The following is a 23,803-nucleotide window of genomic DNA, read 5'->3' on the forward strand; positions in this document are numbered from 1 at the left end:
CTCTCTCGCTCTTCACTCTCTCCATCTCGCTTTCACCGCACAGACAGCTGTCAATGTGCTCAACTAAGTGCTGAATAATTTTATAAAATCTGCAACTGTCGTCGCTTATAGTCGGGCATAAAGTTCGGCTGACAAAAGTTTTACCCACTGGGCATTTGGCATGGAGGTGCCGCCTCCTCCATGGCCACGCCCCCATTTGCTACCTGTTTACGTGCTTTGCATTTATGTTGCAGCTGCTGCCAACTGTTGGGATTTCAGCTGTCGAAATTGCATTACGCAGCGCATGTGGCACAAAGTCGTTGCAAGTGCCACACGCACCTGCCCCGCTCTGCCCCACCCTGCCTCGCTCATTGTTTAATAAGCAAATTAATGTTTGCTCTGCGTCCGGCGACTGTGGCGCCTCCACCCACAGCTTAGATTATGCATGCGCCGGCCTGCAGCACTGCAGCAAATCGCGCCACATTTTGTTGCAAATTAATTAAACTCGGGCAACGTTTTGCCTGTCAGCCAATTGACTTTTACTTAGGCCAATGCCAATGTTAGCCAGGTGGGCGACATCGACATGGATATGGATGTGGATGTGGATGTGGATGTTGCTGTCTCTGGCTATGGCTGTAGCTATGGCTGCGGCTGTCGATGTGGACCTGCACGCCATGTGGAGGCGTTGGCTTTCACGTCGCTCTTCTAGCTGCGGGTGAAAGTAACGACATCTCTGCGCTGTGCATTGCGGGTGCATTGAACCCAGAACCAGAGGCAAAAAAAAGGCTTCATAAATCTCGTCCGCTCGCTCGCTCGCTCTCGGCTTGGCTCGGCTCTGTCTGGAGTGGATCGCAGGGGGCATTGCACTTTGGCTGGCCAACAATGCACACGGCCCCTCCCATCCCCTCTCCTCCGCTCCTCACCCTCCGCTCTCCTTCACTCCTTGCTCGCCCTCTCCGTCTACCTTCTCACTTCAACAAAATTTGCGCAACATAAATTATGTTTTGTAAGAATGTTTTTTTGATGCCGTGCTCCCTCTCCCTTTCTCACTCTTTCCCTCTCGCTCTGTGTTGTCCTGCTCTTTCTGGTCTCAAGCTGTTTGCCTGGCACTTGACACCTCTCAATGACATCGTGTGCGCAAACTTTAGCTTCCTGCTGCCCCTTCCTGCAGCCTCGCCTTGCTCACCGATTCGTTCTGCCACGCCCTGCTCCTGCCCATAAATTTGTGTGCTTTTTTTTCCCTTGTAATATTTTGTATGTTTAAGCTGGCAGATAACATTTTCGCAGACATGCAACTTTAGTTTAGTTGGCCCAGCACCAGCTAAAAGTGACCAGCGAGAACAAATTTATATTTAACCTAAATCATTTTTATTTCACATGAGAGTTGGCATTAAATGAGTTTTGTATATAGACTATATCATTTATGACGTTATTCAAACATATTATTTCTTATGCTGTATTTGTTGCATTACAAAAAAAAATAAATAAATAAATGAATTAACTTAATAAAATAATTTCACTCTAAATTATTAATATTAATTTATATATTTTTTTTAAATAATTTATTATACATATATATTTTTAAATTTCAAATAATAAAATTTTGGCATACTTTTGTTTCCTTATTCTGTTAACATATTATTTCGACAATCGCTCGCTCTCACTCTTCCCTTCTCTCTCTCTCTCTCCTCTCTCTCTCTCAATGTCTCTTTGTCTCAGAAGACTTCGCCCGCTCATAATTTCTGTAGCTTGGCTTAACTTTTCTTAGATAATTAAGCGTTGTCTCACCTACTCCATGCGTGGGCGTGTCTTCTACTCTGAACTACCTTCTTCTTTCTGTTGCCTCCTTGCCTCGTGTGTGTATTTGTGTAAATTTTCAAGTCGAAAAATCCCCCGTCAGCAAGCGCAGCAAAAGTGTATTTCATAATTAAAAGCCATCTAGGAAGGGCTTATATATAATGAGAAGTATTTCCTGTTTGGCTGTGGCTGTAGCAAATGTGTAGCAAAAAAGGCAACAGTAGTTTTAATTTTATGCACAACTCCATGAAAGGAGAGACTTTGCACATGCAAGTCAAAGTCAGGACTTTGCTGAAGCCAAATTGAGTGTATGAAATGAATTTGAACCTAAGTTGAAAGTTTTCAGAAATTCCATGTGCGAAGACGAAATTCAAAGAAAAAAGTACTTCTTTGTTTGAGGAATGTAAGAATTTTTCTGTAATTTTACTCACATATAAATAGGTCAAAGGTAATAATAAAATTTTAAGAAAATCCCCTCAATTTAAACAGTAGTGAGAGAAAAAAAGAAGTGAAACAACATCAAAGATGATTTAGATACATTTATCAAATGCAATTTAAATACCTTTTCCCACACGTTATACCTCTTTGAAACTAAAATCCTTTTCTTACAAAAACTTTTCCGGGCAACGCCGGACAGCTCTACAGTTTCAATTACATCATACGTTTGCTCTCTTTCTCATTCAAAATCTGGCACTTGCCAACACTGTCAATTAGTGTCAATAACATAAATGCTTGCATACAATACCTAACAGAAAAATTAAACTACATTTTATATGAGCCCTTCGTCCTTCGTCCTTAGTCCTCAGTACTTAGTCCACAGTCCTCAGTCCTCTGTCCTTGGCTGCTCTGCTCAGAGCGCTCGAGTGCTCCGGGTGCCCACTACAAAGCAATAACTGACTAATTGCTCGAGTCCAAAGTGTGCACACACGAGAGAGTGCCGACTACATTTGCATTTGCATACTTATATAGTATATGGCACAGGCTTAGCCCATTAGGGGCGTGGGGCTGGAGGGAGGAAGGCCTGTGACGCCATCTTGCAAAAATGTATAACAAAGTGCAGCCGAGAGAGTCAAAAACTCGCATTCATATGTATTTATGGCATATATCATGCTATGGGCAGGCGGCTCAACCACTTTGCAGCAATTTTAGATGCGGTTGCTATTCAAATATCAACAACAGCCAGAAACGCAAAAACAACAACAGCAACAATGCAATAGCAAGTAACAGCAGCACTTTGCACTTCCGTTTCCGGCAATTATTGTGCTGCTTCAGCTCTAGCAGCTTGAGCTTAGCAGCCTGTTCGTCTCTTGTGCCTGCTGCAATTTTCTTCAATTTTATATTTTGCAAACACACGCACACGCACACACACACACACGTGCATGTTGCCTGCTAAAAGGGGGGCGGAGCACTGGGCGTGTCTGTGAGCGACATGTCGAGCATGCAAAACTTTTTCAATTCGTTGCATTCAAAAATTTGCATAAACATTCCACCAAAACTTTAGTTTAAAAAGAAAGTGTGGTCGAGTGGAGAGAGTGCATGGATGAAGGATAGCAAAGGAGAGCGAGAGAGAGAGAGAGAGAGAGAGATCTATATATAGGGAGAGAAGGAGTGAAGGAGAGTTGTATAAAAAGTCAAATATTTATTATATATGTATGCCTTATGAAAAGTTGTATATACAAAAATCTAATATGCGTAGCTCTTATAGTCTGGGGAATATGTTTGAAGAGCTATATTACTAAATCATGAGATTTATATAAATTAAAGAAATGAGATAATATTTATGTATAGAAAAAATTTGTCTAGCGGATATGTGCCAAAAAAATTAAAATAAATAAATAATAATAAATTTATTAATTAAAATACGTCATATGAACAATAATAAATATAAATATATTAATATAAATATAAATTTAAATTAAAAAGAAAATGATGCAAATAAATAAATATATATATGTATGATTATATTAATAAACCTATATTAATTTAAAAATGAAGTATCGATATATGAACAAAATATTTTTATAAATATAAATATAAACAACGGAAATATTAAAAATATTAATTTAAATGTAAAAAAAAAGAATCTAAACTCTTTTTTTTTTCTTCAACTTTTTTTTTTTTTTTTTTTTGCCAGTGAGTGAAATATATATTAATTACTCCATGTCCTAACAATATCTATGTCAAAAATATCATTTATTTCTGACAGACTTCCCTACCCTTAGTTTAGGTTCAACCATTTTTTAGACACTTCTTTATCTTTAGTTTAAGTTCATTCGTTTTTCAAACTCTTTTCAATTACATTAAACATGTCCATGGATTTTCCTACAGCGCTTGTCATCAATATGCATTCCGCCCTTCATTGCTGCGGCGCTTTACAAAAATGTGAAAAATTTAATTTTCATGTTTTTCATTTTTAGTATATATAGAAAACAGAAAATTGTGTGTGTGTATGTTTGTGTGCGTTTGTGCATGTGTAACATGGCAGAAAAAAGGTTTCAACACTCGCTCTGAGTTTCGGTTTCAATTTTTGCATTATTTTTGATCAGCTGTCAGTTTTCTGCCTTGATGCGTCCAATCAAAATTCAATGCTCGACCGCTCTCGGTTTTGCATCTTTGGATATTTTCTTTGGCTGGCAACATTTTGTGGGCATTCGCTGCTTACTGCTTGTTGCTTGCTGACTGCCAGCTATTTGCTTAGCTTGATTAATAACCGGAGCTGTAATTTTAATTAAACGAATCCAGCTTAATTTATGCAATTCATATGGCATTTCATCATTTTGCACTTGTCATGCAGCCCCAAACGACGGCGCCCAACTCAGAGCTTAACGTTTCGCAAGGCAGCGTAACAGAAGCTGTTCAAGTTTGTCTCCTAATGGTTGATTGCCATGGGCTTACAGCGAAGAGGGGCGAATGAAAGGAGGAGTAAGAATAAAAGAGAAATAAAAAAAAAACTTTGCCTTAAAATTTCACTCATATTTTTTTGTCATTTCATTATAAAATATAAATACGAAACAAAACTATTGTATTAACTTTTATTTCCTATATTTAATTACAAATTTTATATTAAAATTACATTGGTTTATTGCTTAAACTTTTTTAAGATATTAGAAATAAACCAATAAATATATTTATTTTACATTCAAAAATTCTAATAGTTTGTAGACTAAATATATTTTACGAAAATTGAAATTATTAAAAAAAAAAAAATAAAATAATTTAGATGAAAATAAGACTAATCAGTTTTAATTTCATCTAAATATTGTTGAGAAATTATAACTTCATATATATTTTTAGAATACATCTATATAACAAGCAATGAGTCAAGCCGAAAACAGATTTTTTTCTTAGTTTGATAAACAATTTAAATTTAAATTAATATATAAAAGACCAAGCCAGACAGACTCAATTAGTGCTCACACTTTTCTCTCTTTATTTAATAAATAGCAAAGCCCCCCTTTGCCTAAGTTCCTACGGCTCTGTGTGCCGTTTCAACTGGCAACTGACAGCTGACAACTCATTTAGAATTACAAGAGCTATAGAAACAAGAATAACAATGACGACAAGTTTGATGAACAGTCAGCTTAAGGAGCATTGAGATACAAACCCACATACACGGACACACACGCACACACACACACACGCACACACATGCTTAATGAAACTTTTGAGCAAGAATCTGCATATGCAAATTAACCGGGTTAGCCTTTCAATAAAGAGGATACCCTATATAGCTCGCACATGCACAGCTACTCAGCTGTATTTAATATAGTGTGCAGTCTCAATTAAAACCCAATTAGGCAACGGCCATTAGACAAACGGTATTAACTTTATTGTGCGTCTCATTTGCAGGTCAAGACCCACAAAGACAGACGATCCAAGCCGGAAATGTTGACCTTTGTCAACCACACCGAATGCCATTGCATCGATCGCAGTAACTACTATGCAGAGGGCATCATCTCCAGCAACGGTGCAGTAGTGCAGCGTGCCACCATGCTCAACTGCAACTGTCCAGTGCACTTCGAGCGCATCCTACAGAACGATGGGCAATGCAGATGCGATTGTTCCTCGAGCAACTACGATTGCGACTATCGCAAGCGGGGCAGCGAGCACTTCTCCTTGGAAGATCGCAAGTGAGTAAAGATTGAAGGAACTAAAGTCTCTTTACTCATATGTAAATATCTTATATTTCTATTTTCCTTCCTCTCCTCTGCATAGGTGCATCAAGGAGGGACGCTGCAAGCCGCCCACCTGCCAATATGGGCCATATATGGAGAAGATTGGACGTTGTCCCAATTATCATGAGCAGACCTCGCATCCGATGAACAACTACAATGCAGTGGACATGTCGTAAATGCATAGCACGGAACTGGAACCGAAACCGGAACCGGAGCACAACAAGTATTAGTATAAAAACAGTTATACGAAAAGGAGTTAAACGACATAGCGAATGAATTGAATTTATAGAATTCAATTCAAATCAAGTTTTGAGTTCGAAATCGAATGCCGAAACCTGTCGAAAGAGAAACGGAAGGGAATTTAGTTGCATATCCTATACAGAACACGAACATATATCCGCTGATCGAAATTAGCTCTTATACAGCACCTTTTTTGCGACCCTAATTCAGATCGTCTTTAATAGCTGTAAAGATTCAAAACGAAAAACAAAACTTTAAAACTTTAAACTTTATTCAAAAAGTACCGAAAAAAAAATCAAGTGAAACAAACTTTGATATGCCGAAGTTTGAATACCCTTGCAGAATAATGATTGATCTGAGGAAAATCAAATTTCCTTTTATTAAAGTAGAGTTCTAAAGCGAAATCGATGTGTTTTCGATGTATAGTTGATGCTGATTATTATAATCTATTAAATTAGAAAAAACAAAAACTCAATAATTCTATTGTATTAATTGTGTGTGAAGCAAAAAATAAAGAAAATATTCCAAAATATAAATTGACTGGATCTTAGTTTAAATTTACTAATGTTATGTTATTTAATTATAAAAACTAAAAACAAAAACGAAAAAAAAAGAAAAAATATAAAATACATTAAACATAATATTATTAGCAATTTTAATCATATAAAATACGAATATATAGGATATATATAAATATGTTTAGAGAGAATTATCCCCACTCAAGTCGAATACAAAAGAGGAAGAGGAAGAGATAAACTCAATACTGCTCACAATATAATTACACACAGAGAGAAAACGAAATGTTAAGCATTTGGTATTAATTAAATACTAACACATATATTTTAATTTCTAGTCAAAGTTGTTCTTGTACATGATTTGTCTCAATCGAGAGCATTTAATGAGCATATTATAAACATACATACATAAATACCATATATATAGAGCGTATCTATACATATTATCCAATGAAATAAATACATATATATCCGACTGTATCTACTTGTAGCTATCATTAACTCTTCATCTCGATCACACTAACTTTCGCTCTTTCTCTCTCTCTCTCTCTCTACACATATTATCTATACCGAATTGTTTATTAATTCAAAAGCCATTCAATAAACCCACCAACAACACATGCAACAACAACAACAGCTGCAACAAAGACAAAACGAAAATAATTTTAAATTTCAGTTTAAATATACAAATTTATTTTAGATAATTCCGTTTGTAAACGTTTGGCAATAAATTGCAAAAAGCAAAAAATAAATCAATGAAATTAATATTAGAATATTATAGTATTTAATTGTACATGTTTTATGTTCGATTAAGCCATTTATTTTGCAATTGAAATGAATCGCAAATGCATTAGAGAAAACTGAGATAAACATTTATTCATTTTATTTTATGAGCCTATTCAAAAATCGATTCATTTCAAAGTATTCAGCAACAATGAGCCATTATTCATATTTATTAAACTCCACACACACACACGTACAGACATAAATATTTAAGCATTTATGTCTTGTTTTTAAAGTTATATTAGAATTAGAAATACATATTATATATGCATTAATATATGCAAAATACAAACCAAACATTTCAACACATTTTATTTCTAACTTTAGCATAAATTTTAATGTAAAGAAAAACAAAAAACAAATTTAAGTATCACCATACACCATACTTAAATAATTGATGAAATTATTATTACTATGCGAAAATCCAAATAAATACAATAAAAAAGCAAAACAAATATATATGTGTGTATATTAAAACAGCTGTGGTTTCATTGCAAAGCTATATTTGCACGGGTTGACAGTGTATCAACGTTAATAAACATAAATTACTCAAATGTTTATATAGAGGGATTTTAAGCAAATAGGTATTTAACAGTCAACTTAGCATCGTTTCTATTCGATAAGCAACAGCTTTTATTTAACACGCAACTGTTGAATCGACTGCCCCTGCGGGTATGCAATGAAATTTATTACAGATTTCTTGGCCTTGCACTCGATTCCATTTGAACTGAATGAGTGTAACTAATAAAAAAAGTTGTCTTTGATTTGATTGGGAAATGAGCTAGCCGCAGTTCCATTCCACAGTGTAAATCGGGTCCTGTCTTAAGCCCTGACCAAATTACAATTCTCATCAAGCTCAATGCGCCACCTGTCGTTGAACTGCGGCATAACAGCTAGCTTATGTACACGGTAATCTCTCACGCTCTTGTTGGCACTTTTAGCCATGCTAATGATAATGGCTGAGCAGCTGGCAAACTTCTAATGAAAATGCATAACAAATGGCTTATCTGCTAGCACATATCCACACACTTACACACACACACACACACTAACCGCAATAGGGAAAACAAAACACGCAACACACGTAGTTTTCCCGCACACACACACACACGCAGACACATGCGAAGGCAGGTTTGAGCATTATGATCTAAAATTTATAGAATTTATAAACAGGCAGCGCCCAAAAGGGTTAATGATGCGGGCTCCCTCTGGCGGCGAAGATGGCAAGCAAACTAAGAGAGAGACAAAATAGAAAGAGAGAGTGAGATGGAGTAAAAGAGAGGGCGAATAAGAGAGTAATTAAAGTAACTATCGAAGACATAAGATATATATGAGACATAAGATATATTAAAGATATATATGAGATTCTGGTTCTATATAACAATCAATAAAAGTGAAAACTCTCGAATTAAAAAGTATACATGAATATAGTAGAATAGAGAGTCTAAGAGATAGGTAGTCTGGGAATATATAAATACAAAAAAAAGTCAAATACTTCAACTCTTCTCCAGAGGAGAAAATTAAAACAGGCCAGAAACAACGAAATTTACGATTTTTTTGTTTATGCAATGAAGAAGAGAGAGAAAGGAGAGGCATAGAGACGTCTTCTGCCGCCATCTATAGACAATGAGGAAATCAATTAAAATGGATGTGGAGGACACGAGTGCTGCGTATCCATTCGATTCGATTTGAGCATGTGAAATCACACGGAAATGCAAACAGAACGAATACTCTGCGACTACGCAAACAGCAGCAGCAGCAGCAGCACGTAGTGGGCGTTAATACGGAAGTGGGGGCGTGGCATGTGCTGCAGGATCAGTGCAACGCAGTGCAGGCAGTCGAGTGAGCGAACGAGCGAGCGCGTGGGCTCCCAAATTAAAGCCGCATACGCAGTGGGCGTGGCAAGGCATGCCAATGTCTGATGTTTGCCATGATACGCCTGCATAATTAATTCCCCCCCACGCACACCAAAAGATGGGCACCAAAGGTGAACCTGGGCGGCAGCGAAACACAGAGGGCTAGGGAATGGCTGTGCAAAGCAGGCCTTAAATACAGGTAGCAGTTGCCGCCGTGCAGCTGATATGCCGACAAACGGCAAATGCCGCAGCGCTTAAATTGCAACTCACACGGACACAAATGCATTCACACGCACACGCACACACACACACCTACTGGGACCGACAAGCAGATACAGAGCGCAATTTACATAAAGCTGCAGCGCTTGGCTGGCAGCCCTCCACTCTTTCATCGCCCTCATCCATGCTAAATGCGCTTAATTTCCCGTGCACAACTTTTTGCATACCCTTAAAAATAGAGGATGTTCAGAAAAGGTAAACTCATTGGATACAGTAGAGAAAAACGTTTATATGAGAATATTTAATATGAATGACTTTTAAAATTGAACATTATTTTACAAATTTTTTAATTTTTATTTTTTTATTATTTAAGATTTTATTAAAAATTGATTGCTCTTATTATTTAACAATATACATGAAAAAAAAAATCACTTTAACATTTAGTACAATGTCTAAAAATAATTCCAATCTTTATTATAAAAAATATACCTTAAAAAATGTTTAAAAAAAGGTAAATCTGAATAAATAAAATATTATATGCATATTTTATTATTTATTTTTATTTAAAATTAAAGGAAACATTATTTTATCAATTTTTTAATTTTTATTTTTTTATTTTTTAAGATTTTATTAAAATTAATTGGTCTTAATATTTACCAATCTAGATGAAAAAAAAATTGTTTTAACATTTAGTACAATGTCTAAAAATAATTCCAATGTTTATTAAAAAAATAAATCTTAAGAAAAAAGTAAAAAATAATGAAAAATATGAATAAATAAAATATTATATGTATATTTTATTATTATTTTTTTTTTTTTTTTTGCTAAGAATTTTTTTTTTTGTAGTTCAAATATTTGTGAATATGTGGTATAGAGCCGAATTCAAACCAATGTAAACAAACAGAACCAGAAAATACAAATGAAAAAGAAAAGATTGAGCAGTAAACACTTTGACATGCGAAATGAAACTTCTACCAGTTATGAATACCAATTTGTCTCGTTTGTAGTAAACCCCAAAGTAAAGTACAGAAATGTAATTAGTTTTCTTCAACTACAGACACCACAGAAAGAGTATTTAATAGTTGGGTTTAATAGACTGATCAATTTTAATTTCAGATTTTTTCCACAATTGCCTTTACAATGTTGCATTTTTACGACTCTCATGTGTGTATTAGGGCGTATATATATATATATATATATATATTTATATATATATGTATGTGTGTGTGCGCGTGCTAATTTTTGTGTCTGCTTACATTTGGTAAGCGAATGCTGCAAATATTTATAAAGAATTAAGCATTAACACAATTTAGCCGCGAACAATTTCGCATTTATGCATTGCCACAGCGGGAAATTTTTAATTGCCCGGAAAATCTATGCAAAACGAAATACAATTAAATGCATTTTCAGCAGTTGCAAACACTTTTGCATTTACCCAATTGGAACGATTACATTTTGGAGCTTTCGCGATACAAAATCTTTCTAATAATCAATTGAAATTCCAATGCTCAATCTGAGATATCTAAATTGGATTTTGTTAATAAATACTATTTAAGAACATATATAAATTTGAAATATATGTATTCCTGGAATATTAAAGACTGCAGACCAATCAAAACAAAATTATTTCTGGTAAAATAAGGCGAGTTTTAGCTGCGATATTTTAATAAAAACTTTCGCGATTCTAAAATGCCAAATGATTGCTAAAAACACCCGAATTCAAAATAATTTTTTGTATGAACTTTTAATGAATTTAACTTCATCGTAGACTACTATTTCCGCCTAGTTTCCGGTTTTGCCCAATGGTTTGTGTCTCTACTAATTTCTATTGTCTTTCGCCAATGAATAACAGCAAACAGATTGCATACTTTTCGAGGCGTAGCTCTATATAACACGCGGCTATTAAATTAACTCCTTGCACGCACGTTCAACACACAAAATCTCACGTTTGTTTTCCTAATGGCAGCGCGTTCGGTCGCATTCAATATAAACAGGACCCCACAGCCGGGAGGAATGTGCGTGGCCGACCTTGAGTCATGTGGAATGTTAAGTGGTTATGCAGTTCGGATCGTGCCGGTTCAGCATTGACCTTTGAACCCGCAAGCCACAGCGACCCCAGTGCCCAGGCACGCAACGCAGATACCGACAGGCGTGGCAGCTGCTCTTCTTCTTCTGCTTTTTAGTTGTTGATGTCGTTATTGCTGTTGTTGTTGCTGCTGCTGGTGAATGTGAAAATATTCGCAGCATTCATAAAAGTGCGCGATTATCCTCGCCGACGCATCGGAATGGGCTTTGGGCCAAAGAACCCAAAGCGCGGCTGCCTCTCTGCGCGCGTGTGTGTGCCATTGATATATGATATGGTTGCGCCGGCTCCTGCTCCGCCCACGTGCCCCCTTTTCTGCCCAGAAGCCAAACGAGGCGGCGCGTGAAGAAAAAGCTAATAAAAAATATTTATACATGCGCCCTTTTTGATCGCCTGCGTGTAAGATACAAATGTATCTTGATGTAAATCAACGAAGAGTAGCCATAAGAGATGCGGGGCAGGGGAGTTAGAGCCAACACAGCCAACAGAGCCAGAGCCAACAACAAGGTGTAGAGTCTGACTGAATCAAGTCACTGGTATGGAGGAAGCTGTTTCAAAAGGGCATTGCAAAGTGAATTGAATTAAATGGGAAATGCGTTCAGACTCGATTAAATGCTGTTTGTAAACGAAAGATTAGAGAGAACACAGACGGTATAGGAATATATGCAGATATTATCTGAAGAGCAATTAATGAAAATAGAATCAGTGTGCAATCAAGTGGGCGAACTAGAGTAAAGAATAGAAAGTACGTGCTACAAGTGTTATTTTCCATGAAGTAAATAAAACATAAACAAAAACGCTTTTTCGGTATCCTCGATCGTACGTTATTTAGCAGAAATTTAGAAAAGCATAGCAATAACGGGTCACAAATATTAACTAGGGAAAATATGGTTACTTAACGAATAATTTCGAAGCGCCAGGCGAACAGAAATGAGTAGCAGAGTGAAAAATGTTAACAGTGCGCTAATGCTGTATTGTTAGATCACTGTTAAGTAATGCTTGCCATCCTACTGATTAGTTCTGTTTGCCTGTTACTTCATTAAAATACCTGTTTAGGTTTACAAACAACTATGTGAACAAAGATGAGAGTAGTATGTCTGTTATATCTGTAGTCTGTTTTGGGTTGTTGGTTAGCCTAATTACCTTAATGTACTGTAAACTAACAGTGCAGTAATGTTACGCCGTCATTGTGCTGTTAACTAAGTTTTTCACCGTACAGCCCATTTTTGTCATCGTGGTACTTCACCAAAACTTTTTTTAAAGTTTCGGTAATGGGTAGTAGGGTGAAAAATGTTAGTTTACAGATAGCTAAACTAAACGGTTAAATTCGTTAAGTTAAGTGTAAATAATACTGGGGACCATTGTCAATACTGCTAGTTAACATAATACTGTTAACTATTACGTTAGCTAACCAAATAATGTTATCAATAATGATACTTCTCTGTTAATTAGCTGTTAACGGCTTTCTGATCATTTCTGTTTGCCTGGTACACCACCAACATTTCCGTTTAATTTTTTTCCTAGCGGCCGCAACAGCCGATTCGTTTCGCTGCAGTTCAAATGTAAAACGGCTGGTGACAGCTGAATTTTAAATTAACATAGATAAAATAATAATACATGGTTAAGGTTTGAGCCCAATGAATGCAGAAATATTATAAAGGTAAGTCCATTTCTCAAACATATATCGAATATCAAACGATTTGACGCCCCATAGTAATTTAATTATAACTAAACAAACCATTGAACAATCTATTCCCATTCATTTTGAAGTCCCATAACAGTTTCTTCAGATTTCCTATCCAATTGCCGAATAGTTTTCACAGCTTTTCACAACTCTTAACGGCAAACCAATAATAAGTTTAACGATCTCATCAGCATAAAATGATCAGCCTGGCCACTAAAAAGCGTAAACTGTCTGCCATATTCACATCAATTTAACGCTTAAGTGAGACCAGTTTAATTTTGTTTTCTTTTTTGCTGGTCGATGCTGAGCTACATTTAACCCACATTTGGGGGTTAACCGTAACGGGCAGACATTAAAAATCCTTTTGGCTCACAATGCGTACCCAACCGATTCAGCTATTGGGATGTGCTAAAAGAAACGAGCCTCAACCGACCCAAAACAGCAGTCACCAACAGCTACAACAACAACAACAGCTACAACAACAAGACTAAGCACAGCAATCGACAACAGCAACATCCAACTGAGCAACAACAGTTGCTGCTGTAAAGCGTGTGCTAATCTTATTTTTATGGTCTCGACGGACTTGGACTTGTTTTTCGTGGCTGACATCGAATGGCAGCAAGTGCGTAAATGCTCTTACTGCGTGTGTGTAAGTGTGCATGGGTGTGTGCGTGTGCGTGTGTGTGTGTGCCTGCATCGGAGCCAAGTTAAGTTATTGGCCAAGTTGTTGTTGCCGCTCGCTTGTTTGCATATTAGTCACAAAGCACGCAAAAAAAAGAGAGACAGCAACAAGAAGAACACAAGCAATGAATGCTGTAAGCGCGTGTAGGTGACGCAGATAGATACCCTGTAAATATATTGTAATTGTTAGCATTTTGTTAAAATTTTACAATACCAACTTTAATCAGAATACAAATGACAAAACAAAACAAAAATTGGGGAAGTAGTATAAGGTTGTTAGCTAACACATCAACAGATTATATATTATGAATAAGTTATAATAAAATAGAAACTTTATAACAAAATATTATATTAATTGAATTGTATAAATAATAAACAAATTTACAAAAAAAAAAAAATATATATATATATATATATATATATTTTAAAAAAAAATGCGTTTCTTAACTGTCCCAAATTTCATTGAAGAATACCAACATTTAGTCAATTATAGATCGAGACACAGCCAAAACGCATATCCGCCAACATAACACCCTTTTATCTCCACATCAGGCAATGGGTACAGGGTATGATGATGATATCGCCTCGCTTTATCGCTGGGGGCACACCGAGAGAGAGAGGTGTATAGAACAACACTAAATTGAGTATTAAACGAAAGAAATGATGTCGAGGCTGCACATCTGAGGCTATTAGAATTAATCAAAAGGATTTGCTAGCGCTTTGCGACCGCAGGCGTTTCGCATTAGATAGAAGGAGTGTGCAGCCGAAAGACCAACACGAAAGTGTGGGCAGAGTTGTAGGTAGTTGAAGATGGGCTGCCCTAGCCTGGCGTCGCCTGGCCTGGCCAACACCAGAACCAGATACCGTGTCTAGCTCTCGCATTTTGCGGTTAGTTTCGGCTATAAATTCATGCTGGCTTATTGATATTTATTATTAGCCCCGGAAATTGTGCTCATGTTAGTCTATATATCGTGACGATAATGTTCCCAGCGAGGGAAGACATTAGGGTATCGTAGCTGAGGCGCCGTCGAAAGTCTTTCCCACTGAACATGCTTAGGCGGAGTCCTACTGTCTCCATTCTAATTGATTGTATTTGCTGAGAGTTAACTTTGGGTGTTCCAGCTAAATGGGTCAATTGTATGACAACGGCTGGGCAATTCGGTTTGCTAAACCTAATTGTTACAAATCGTGGGCAGGAACTGAAAGAGGAAGAAATTCATAATAGAAATAGTCAACGAAGGGAAACGCAGCGTAAAAATGAACTCTGCTATGTAAATAGGCCAGAGATTAGAATTCTCAAATTGTTAAACCAAATATGTAGATTCGAGTTGATTTAGTTGGATAGGAAGTAGAGAATTCTAGAGCTAGGAAGGAGTCGAACAAAATTGAATGTATTTAATTAAATAGATATTAATAAAAGTTCAAATAGATCGATTGAGTGATAATGCTTAAAATTCTCAAATAAAACATTTTTTCAAAGAGCATGATTCACAATTTTATTAACAGAACTTTTAGTAGGATCAACGTTGATCGATTACTCATATTTTCGATTCTTGCATTTACTATCTACATATATGTATAAATGTATCTTTAGCTGCACACATCATATATCAGGTCACTGTGCAGACATGAAATATCAAAAAGTTATGGCCAGGCAAAGGTCTTGACCGACGTCTGGCTCTTAAAACATAAGTCTGATAACCGCAATACCCCCGCTCGATCCCCACCTGTCATTCATTTGCCAAAAGCCAACTATAAAATACGAAAAAATATCAAATTAAATATGCAAAAAGCCGAATTTCAATTTCGCATTCGATTTTTCAACGAGTTTCTTTGCAGCCTTTCAATTTCAAATGCGATAAACGACAACAACAACTACTGGCTGTCACTGTAAACGCAAAAGATTGCATCAGGCCTCCAGCGCGAGATGGGCGAGAGAGCGAGCGAGAGAGAGAGAGAGAGAGAGATGAGAGGGAGAGTGACTAGCGGGTTAGGCGTATTCTGTGTTCATATTCAAGACCAAATCGATTTCGACTGCGATCGACGATCGACGGCTCGATGCTGGCTTCTTTGGCCTTTGGGGTCTTGGGGCTGTACCCTGATTTCACAATGTTGTTGTTGTTGTTGGCACTGTTGTAGTGGCAATTAAATTGCAAAATAATCATTTTTATAACCCGCCCGGCTGTGAGATGAACCCCAAAAACACCCGCGAAATGAAATGAAAATCAATTGGCGTGGGCTTTCAATACTCTAGCCTAGCGGGTTGCTCAATTATATAAATCAATATGTTTTGCCTGTATATAATATTTATAGATAGATTACAGATCAGTTCAAAGTAGAATTCGGTAAGAATAATAACTGGAAAGAAACTTTCAATTTAGGGAAATCTGATTAAGGATTAATCTTTGAATTCAACAAAGTTATTTCAAGTTAAGGATCATTTCAGCCTTATAAGAATATTTTATAAATGTTAAAATCATAGCTAAAAATTTCTTAAAAATAATTTTCCTATTTACGAATGACTGATTTTTTTTTTTATCTGTCGATTCTTTTTTATATAATAATAATTAAATAAAAAATTCCTTTTACTTACTATTATTACTTTCCTATCATCTATATATGTATGTTATATGATATATTTTTTGCCGATTTTTTTAATTTATGAAATATGTATAAACTTAGCGTATTTCATATTCGCTGTGACCAAAAATAACCTGCACTCTTATGTTTATTTATTATAAGATTTTCGTTTTTATAGAGGACAGCTTGTTAATTTGGCGTTTATCCAACTTGCCCGCCGACTGTCTGGGCGTGGACAGGTCGCCAATAATTGGCAATTGGCAATTGACAGTTGGCAATTGGCTTTCCCATAATGCGAGACGTTCATTGACCCACCAACCCAGCAACCGAGTGGGTGTTAGCTCTTCCCCCTCCCCGCTCTCCTGTCTCCTCCTAAGCCAGCTAAGAAACTTTCGCAGAATGCGCTTCACGTGAGCCCATGAAAAGTAAAATGGGGCGAAAGGTTGTTAAATGATTAAGAGGCGTTGCATTAGTTGCCAAACCCAGCCTCGCCCTCCCTCTCCCCTCTCTCCCACCACTATCTTTCAGACTCTCTCTCTCTCTCTCTCTCTCTCTCTCTCTTTCCTCTTTTAGTTGCTGTCTGGATGCATTAGAAAGTTCGTGGGAAGTCGTTCGAGTTGTTGCAGCCAGAGCAGGAGGAGAAGGTGCGAAAGCAGTCAAAAGTTTTAACATACAGCAAATGCTTTTCATAAAGGAAGCGTGTCGCTGCAACAACTTGAAAGGTGGTAATGAAATGTGCTAATATCAGCTAGAAAGAGTCCACATCCACATGTGACTGAGTTTTATGTTAATTGAGGCAGTGCGTCAATGGCATTCGCTGCTCCAGTGCTCCGACAGCGACTCAAACTTTGTGCTATGTCAACTGTGTAAGAGCGAACCCTGGCAAAGGTGTCGAGTCTCCTCTCCCTGACAGTGCGAGGTGTGTGTGGGCCGACCTTTATGGGCCACATGCTGAGACTTATGCGAGAGGCTGGGCTCCACAAAAACTATTAAAGTTTCGCAAGTGAAAATCAAGAAAAGTTTCATCAGGAAGCGTGGAGCGCCATTAAACTGAATTGCTCCATCAACTTAGACCATTCCGTTTGGTCACAGTGGCTTAATTCAATTTGAATACTGTCAAAATAATTTAATTACGACCTCAAAAATAACTTTTGAGTAAATTTTACGGTATCATATTGTTTCAATTTTTCACTTCGAATTGGCTTGATTAAATTTCATAGTTTAATTAAGTTAACAAATAGAATTATATTAAATATATTAAGAAATATAAATTTGATTTAAAATAGAAAATAATTTTTTTTAATATTTACTTATTATTATAATATTTATTTTGATGTATATTAGAAAAGTATTTTCTAGTAATTTAATTTGCATAAAAAAATAAATAAATATAAAAATGAATTCAAAAACAAATTTTGCAAAAAATATTTTCAAAAAATTAAATTTTAATTAAAATCAGTCATAATTTTTCGCTTGAATACGAATCTCTAAAATTATAATTTAATTTCATCTGTAATATTTTTAGCCAAAAGCAAATTTCGATGGCTAGCAAAAATATAATTATACCAAAAATAGAAATACAAAATAAGCGATGAATGAATGCCAACAGCTCTGAAAAATGGGCCATAACGCATTGAATTGCCCGACACTGTTTTCCACGCATGAACAGTCAGCGGGCAGACAGTCAGCCTACAGCAAATACTCGCTATGAAGCACATACATATGTATAACATATATATATATATGCAATTACAGTTAGCTACAAATTGGGGCTCGTCGTATGCATAAAACATAAAACAAAACTGTGCTAATAATATTTCAAAAATGTTTTTTGCTTTTTATTTTGATATATTTGTTGTTTGTGTAGATTTTTGTGGTGGGCGCCAATTTGGCGACAGAGTCACAGGCCGCATGAGGCAGCTGCAACAAGTGCGACAATTTCGATGATTAATGGGCCCTATTTTTGGCCGGGCCCAACTAGAGAGCAGAGAGAAGAGAGCAGTGGGTCGGGCAGCTGACACAGGAGCACGCCAAACGGTAGTCTACAATTTGAATAAAGAAAAAAAAAGAGCAAAGTGGGTCAGTCTATCCGCAGGGATCTTGAATCTTTAACTTCTGTTGCTGTTGCTGTCGCTGCTGCTGCCGGCAGTTCAAAGTTCTGGCACGACCCGGATATACAGCCAGACAAATAGAAAAATGTCAGGCCCAAATCCAAGCCCGAGCCCAGAGTTAAACACGAATGCGATGCCATCAAAGGCGCGCCCTTGTCCCGCTCGGCTGTCTGCAGAGCTCGTCTGTGTGGCTGCGCTTGCCTTTGAGCAGCTCTCTGTGATCTCTGCCTGTTAGAGATGAGCGCGTGAGTGCAAGCGCAATGAAGCGAAGCACGAATGAGATTCGAAAGAAAATAAGAATCTGTCTTTTCCACTCTTCTCTTCTCTTTCTCTGTACAATTACTTTACACATTCACTAAATATATCGCTAACTATCGCTGATCGCTCTCTTTGTCTGCCATCTCTAAGATCGTATCTCTCGAACTCTGTGTGCATTGTGTGCACCATGTTTATAGTTGTTGCCCTGTCTTGTTCTGTCGTGTCTGTGATTGTTTGGCAAACAAGTCTGTCGGTCTGTCCAGCTGTCGGGCTGTGGGGCTGCAAGGGCTCCGAGAACGCGTAGCTGGGCACAATAATCATTATCTTTTATCAGCGCAACGCCTCAAGTTAGGCAGTTCTTTTTGTCGGTCTACGCTTATCGCTGAAGCGGGACCCCCCCCCCCTCCATGAAGAGTTCAAGTTCAGCATGGAGCTGTGTGGGGTCCAGCTGTTGTCTGTTGGCTACAGTGATCACTCGATAGTGAGCACACTGTTGCTCAAATGTAAAGTGCATCAAAGAAAGAAATAGTTGTTCTCGTTCTGAATCAATCAATCAATCACTAGCTTTGTGTTTAATCAAGTAGATATACTTGTAGCTGTCAAAGAAAGAGAGTCTCTTTCTATACGATCTTCTTAGCAACTGCACACTGTAACTATTTTAAATGCATGCTTTGTCATCTAGCTTAAATTATTTTCTCCTCATAGAAGTCGTTAGCTAGTTGTTCATGTAAGTGTGTGTGTGTGTGTGTGCTTGTGTGTCGATAAGCACGTGTCTAAGTGCCACCGGTAACCAGCTAGACTGGTTCACTGTGGAACTAGTTCCAGTTTCGTTAGCCACAAAAACCAAAGGCGAGGCCGCACTCTGATTGATTAAACACAAACACAAGCAAAGCACTTGACAGCTGATGCAGTCAGCTAGCCGCATCCTATGGCTCTCACCTTCCTCACTCGATTGCTCAGATTTGGCCTCTCTCATATTGAATGTGTATGTGCCGCCCACCGCTGCTGGATTAGCCAATTTTGTGTGTCAAAGAGCCAGAAAAAAAAAAAAAACAAAAAAAAAAAACAAATGGAAAATTGTTTACGTCTCGATTGCTTTTGTTTCATTTTGGCGTTGCTTCCTAATTGCCTGGGGGCCCATGGGTATTATTACCGGTTGACCTTAGCGCCTCACATTTGGTTGCCTCATCTGCATATATGTATGTAGATGCATGGGGCGTGGCGCGGGGACGGGGGGCAGCCAGCTGGGGGCATCGATTATGAAATCCGCTGTTTGCATTTTTTGCACATAAATTTCTGCGACTTTGACTGTGCCAAATGTTTCAATGTTTTTTTATACCCTGAACCCATTGAAAATGGGAAATCAGGGTATAATGGTTTTGTGAAAAAGTATGTAACGGGCAGAAGGAGGCGTGGCAGACCCCACAAAGTATATATATTCTTGATCAGCGTGACGAGCTGAGTCGATATAGCCCTGTCCGTCTGTCCGTCCGTCCGTCCGTCCGTCCGTCCGTCCGTCCGTCCGTCCGTCCGTCCGTCCGTCCGTCCGTCCGTCCGTCCGTCCGTCCGTATGAGTGCATCGATCTCAGAAGTTACAAGAGCTAGAGAGCTGAAATTTGGCATGCATACTCGTGAGTACCATACGCAGTACGAGTTTGCTTTATTTTTTCGATAAATTGTCCGATAACTTTTTTATCGAGAATAATCGAAAAATTGATTTTGTTTTTTTAGCCTAATTGGAACATTCTTAGACCTGGAGTCTTCAAATTTGCGTTGTATAAAAAGTTAATCGATACAAAGATTTTGTAATTTACAGATTTTGGATACCACGCCCCCTTCTCCCCCAATTTGAAAAAAACGCATTTCAAGTACTAGAGACTTGGGCTTTGGAATGTACACACATATTCACCATATGATTACGCCCTAAAAGTTTCATTAAGATCATATGTCTACAAAAGAAGTTATTCAACAAATAAATTCTCATAATATTGCCCACACTGCAGCGCAGCCCAAGCGCAGTCGCTGCTTACTGCGCAGTTAACAGAGCGCAGGCTTATGCGTGCGTGTGGAAGCATGTGTATGTATGTGTGCATAAAAGAAGTGCAGAATGATTAGAATATCAGCTTGGAGGGTTCAGGGTATCTCCTAGTCGAGCAGTCTCGACTGGAGCTTTCTTACTTGTTTTGTTTTGTTTATTTATATTTTTTTAGATTTCTTATTGTTGTGGTTGTTGTTGTAGTTGATGCCCAAAGCGTCGCGTGTCTGCCAAAACGAGAGGAAAAATTAGACAGTGTCTGGAGGCTCGGCTAAAATATGACTTTTATGCAAATTGCTTTGCAAATTTGCCGAGCTGCAATCGGTTTACGGGGTTTTCCTGATAATCTCTTTTACCCCGTCGTCTCTAGCTCTCTCACTCCCGCTCTTCCTCGCTCTGTCTAACCAATTTGTGCATGAGATTTGTCTGTTTGTCTATTTGGCAGTTACTTCTTTAGTTATTAGCCAAATGGGCGTTACTCTTATGCATGTGGCCTGTTGTCGGAAGTGTGAAGCATTCAATGACACTTGACGAACATTATACAAACAAGCACACACACATGCACATAGAGAGTGGTGCCCTTAGTCTTGGTACTCGAATCAACAACTAATCTGGAATGGTGTCAATATTTTTGTTGATTTAGAAAATTATTTGTATTCTCTTTCTTATCTGCGGCACAAGCGAATGTTTGCCCAGCTACAGGTAAATTCTTTATGTTATTCTTTTCCACTTTGTATACCCTGTAGACATATACAGTATATGAATGAATACATATTGTAGGATGTAAAGTCACTAGAACAGAGATAAAAACCATTGACAGTATGGAAATGCCAATATTTCGCTATCCCGCTCCTCTCTCTCCTCCCTTCTCACTCTTAATTCCAGCAATAAACTATAAATAGAAATTATTAGCCTAGACAAGTAAACTTGATAGATTACGCTCCATCGACGTCATAAGAAACACTAACTGAAATATGAATCATTTATAGAAATCATTTTGTAAAAATTAAAAATTAGATTATTATGAGTCAATTATTACACTCGCCGACGGCATATGAACTTTGCATGCAAAATATGACGGTACCAAAGGCAAGCCGAATGGTTGATATTAAAGAAATGGATTATTAACTAGAACAGCGATATATTGTTTTTATTTTTTATTTTTATTGCAATCAAAGGCAAGCCGAATGCCGACAAACTATGACGAATCACAGATTTCTAAATTAAACATAGACTTATAGTAAAATATATATAAGTATATATTTCAATTTCGAATTTCTATTTATTTCACTCTTTGCTATAACTACATGATTTTTTGAATAGTATTTTACAATATTTTAAGAGTTTAGGCTAAGGAGTATACAGTAGAATCCGGTTATAACGACTCCGCTTAAAGCGTCCAACTAGCTATTTCGACGAAAATTCGATGTCTTGGTTGGTCCCCATACAAACTTATATGAAAGAGCCTCCGCTTAGTACGTCTCTTTTAAAAAAATATTTTTTACTCTTTCTGCTTAAAACGTCCTCCGGGTATAGCGACATCAAATCGACGGTTCATTGAGTGTCGCTATAACCGGATTCCGGAACAGTTTCTTGAGATGAAATTCTTAGTAGTTGACCCAGTTGGCTCCATTTAATTATATATTCCGATTAGTTGAAAGAGAACTGTTTTCCCATTTGTCATCATGAGTTATCAGCACCCGGCGCACAGTGAGCTGCACACTGGGCAATTTATGAAACATTTGTGTCAATTTGGCTGCCAAATTGCGCAACTTTGATCATAAAACAAATTAACACTTGCACTTGCGCTGCCAAAACAAATTATAAACACACACAGACATGCACATACACACATATTTATGTGTATATAATACAGTAAATAAATGCCAATTTATTTCATTTGATTTAATTTCTAAAGCATTTGCATTGCGTTTCATTTTGTGGCCCACGCAAAACCGCTAAAAGTGGCCAAAAATTGGCGCAGACTCTAAATAGACGACATTAAGTCTCCAAATGCAAGCCCGCATTGCCGCCTCTTTATACATACATATATATATATATATATATAGTCCGTCCGTCCGTCCGTCCGTCCGTCTCTCCTCCCCTCTTTGCAATATTGGCAACTTGTTACGCAGACCCAATTTGAATGAACGTCCGAGGCTCGCAGCCCAGTCCGGCCCCGTCATGCATCATCATTAACAATCGTTGTTGTTGTTTGTGTTTTGTTGTCGCCAATGTTGTCTCCGATGTTGTCTTTAATGTTGCGGTCGCCGCCATGTCTATGTTTCTGTTTTTTGCATCGAGTTTGCCAAAAAAAAAAAAAAAAAACTATTTATTTACTCGCATTACTCAGAGCATTTCTTTGGGGTACAACGAATTTTTGATTGAGTTTAATTTGTAATAAGTGCCAATAAAAACAACCATGTAATTTTTTCTTACCGTTCGCTCTTTTACTCACACATATCTACCAGCTACTCTCAGCCTCTGTTTCACTCTCTTCTCTATTACTACAAGAACGAAGTAAAAAGTTTATCTCTTCGTCTCTATCCGTCCTTCCCATATAAATATATACCATAATAAATATATGCCATAACACGCCATAATATCTCTCGACTTTTCTCAGGATTTGTATATGTATATATAAGTCTTTAATTCTCTATCTCTCTCTCTCTCTCTCTCTCTCTCTCTCTCTCTCTGTCCTCGTCAAATACATACATAATTCATCTCTTTCTTTTCTACTCTTTTAGTTTACTAAACTTGAGAGAAAGATATATACTCAAGTCAGTCTCTTTTTCATTTATTATATA

The 23,803-nt window shown here is 37.3% G+C and overlaps 1 protein-coding gene across 7 annotated transcripts in view; it reads left to right on the forward strand.

Annotated features, from left to right (window-relative positions):
• Positions 1-6,441, forward strand: part of Pvf3 (PDGF- and VEGF-related factor 3) — a 119,266-nt gene extending 112,825 nt beyond the window's left edge. For all 7 annotated transcript variants that reach the window (XM_018004527.2, XM_089466004.1, XM_089466005.1 and 4 more), the window contains 2 exons: positions 5,626-5,906; positions 5,992-6,441. In XM_018004527.2, coding sequence (XP_017860016.1) covers positions 5,626-5,906; positions 5,992-6,127 — 417 coding nt within the window. In that variant the 3' untranslated portion in view covers positions 6,128-6,441. The remainder of the gene's footprint in view (positions 1-5,625; positions 5,907-5,991) is intronic.
• The last annotated feature ends 17,362 nt before the right edge of the window (positions 6,442-23,803 follow it).

Source organism: Drosophila arizonae, chromosome 3 (genome assembly GCF_054131065.1).
Source record: "Drosophila arizonae isolate 15081-1271.41 chromosome 3, UAZ_ARI_1.0, whole genome shotgun sequence".
In the NCBI taxonomy this organism is placed as follows: Eukaryota; Metazoa; Arthropoda; class Insecta; order Diptera; family Drosophilidae; genus Drosophila; species Drosophila arizonae.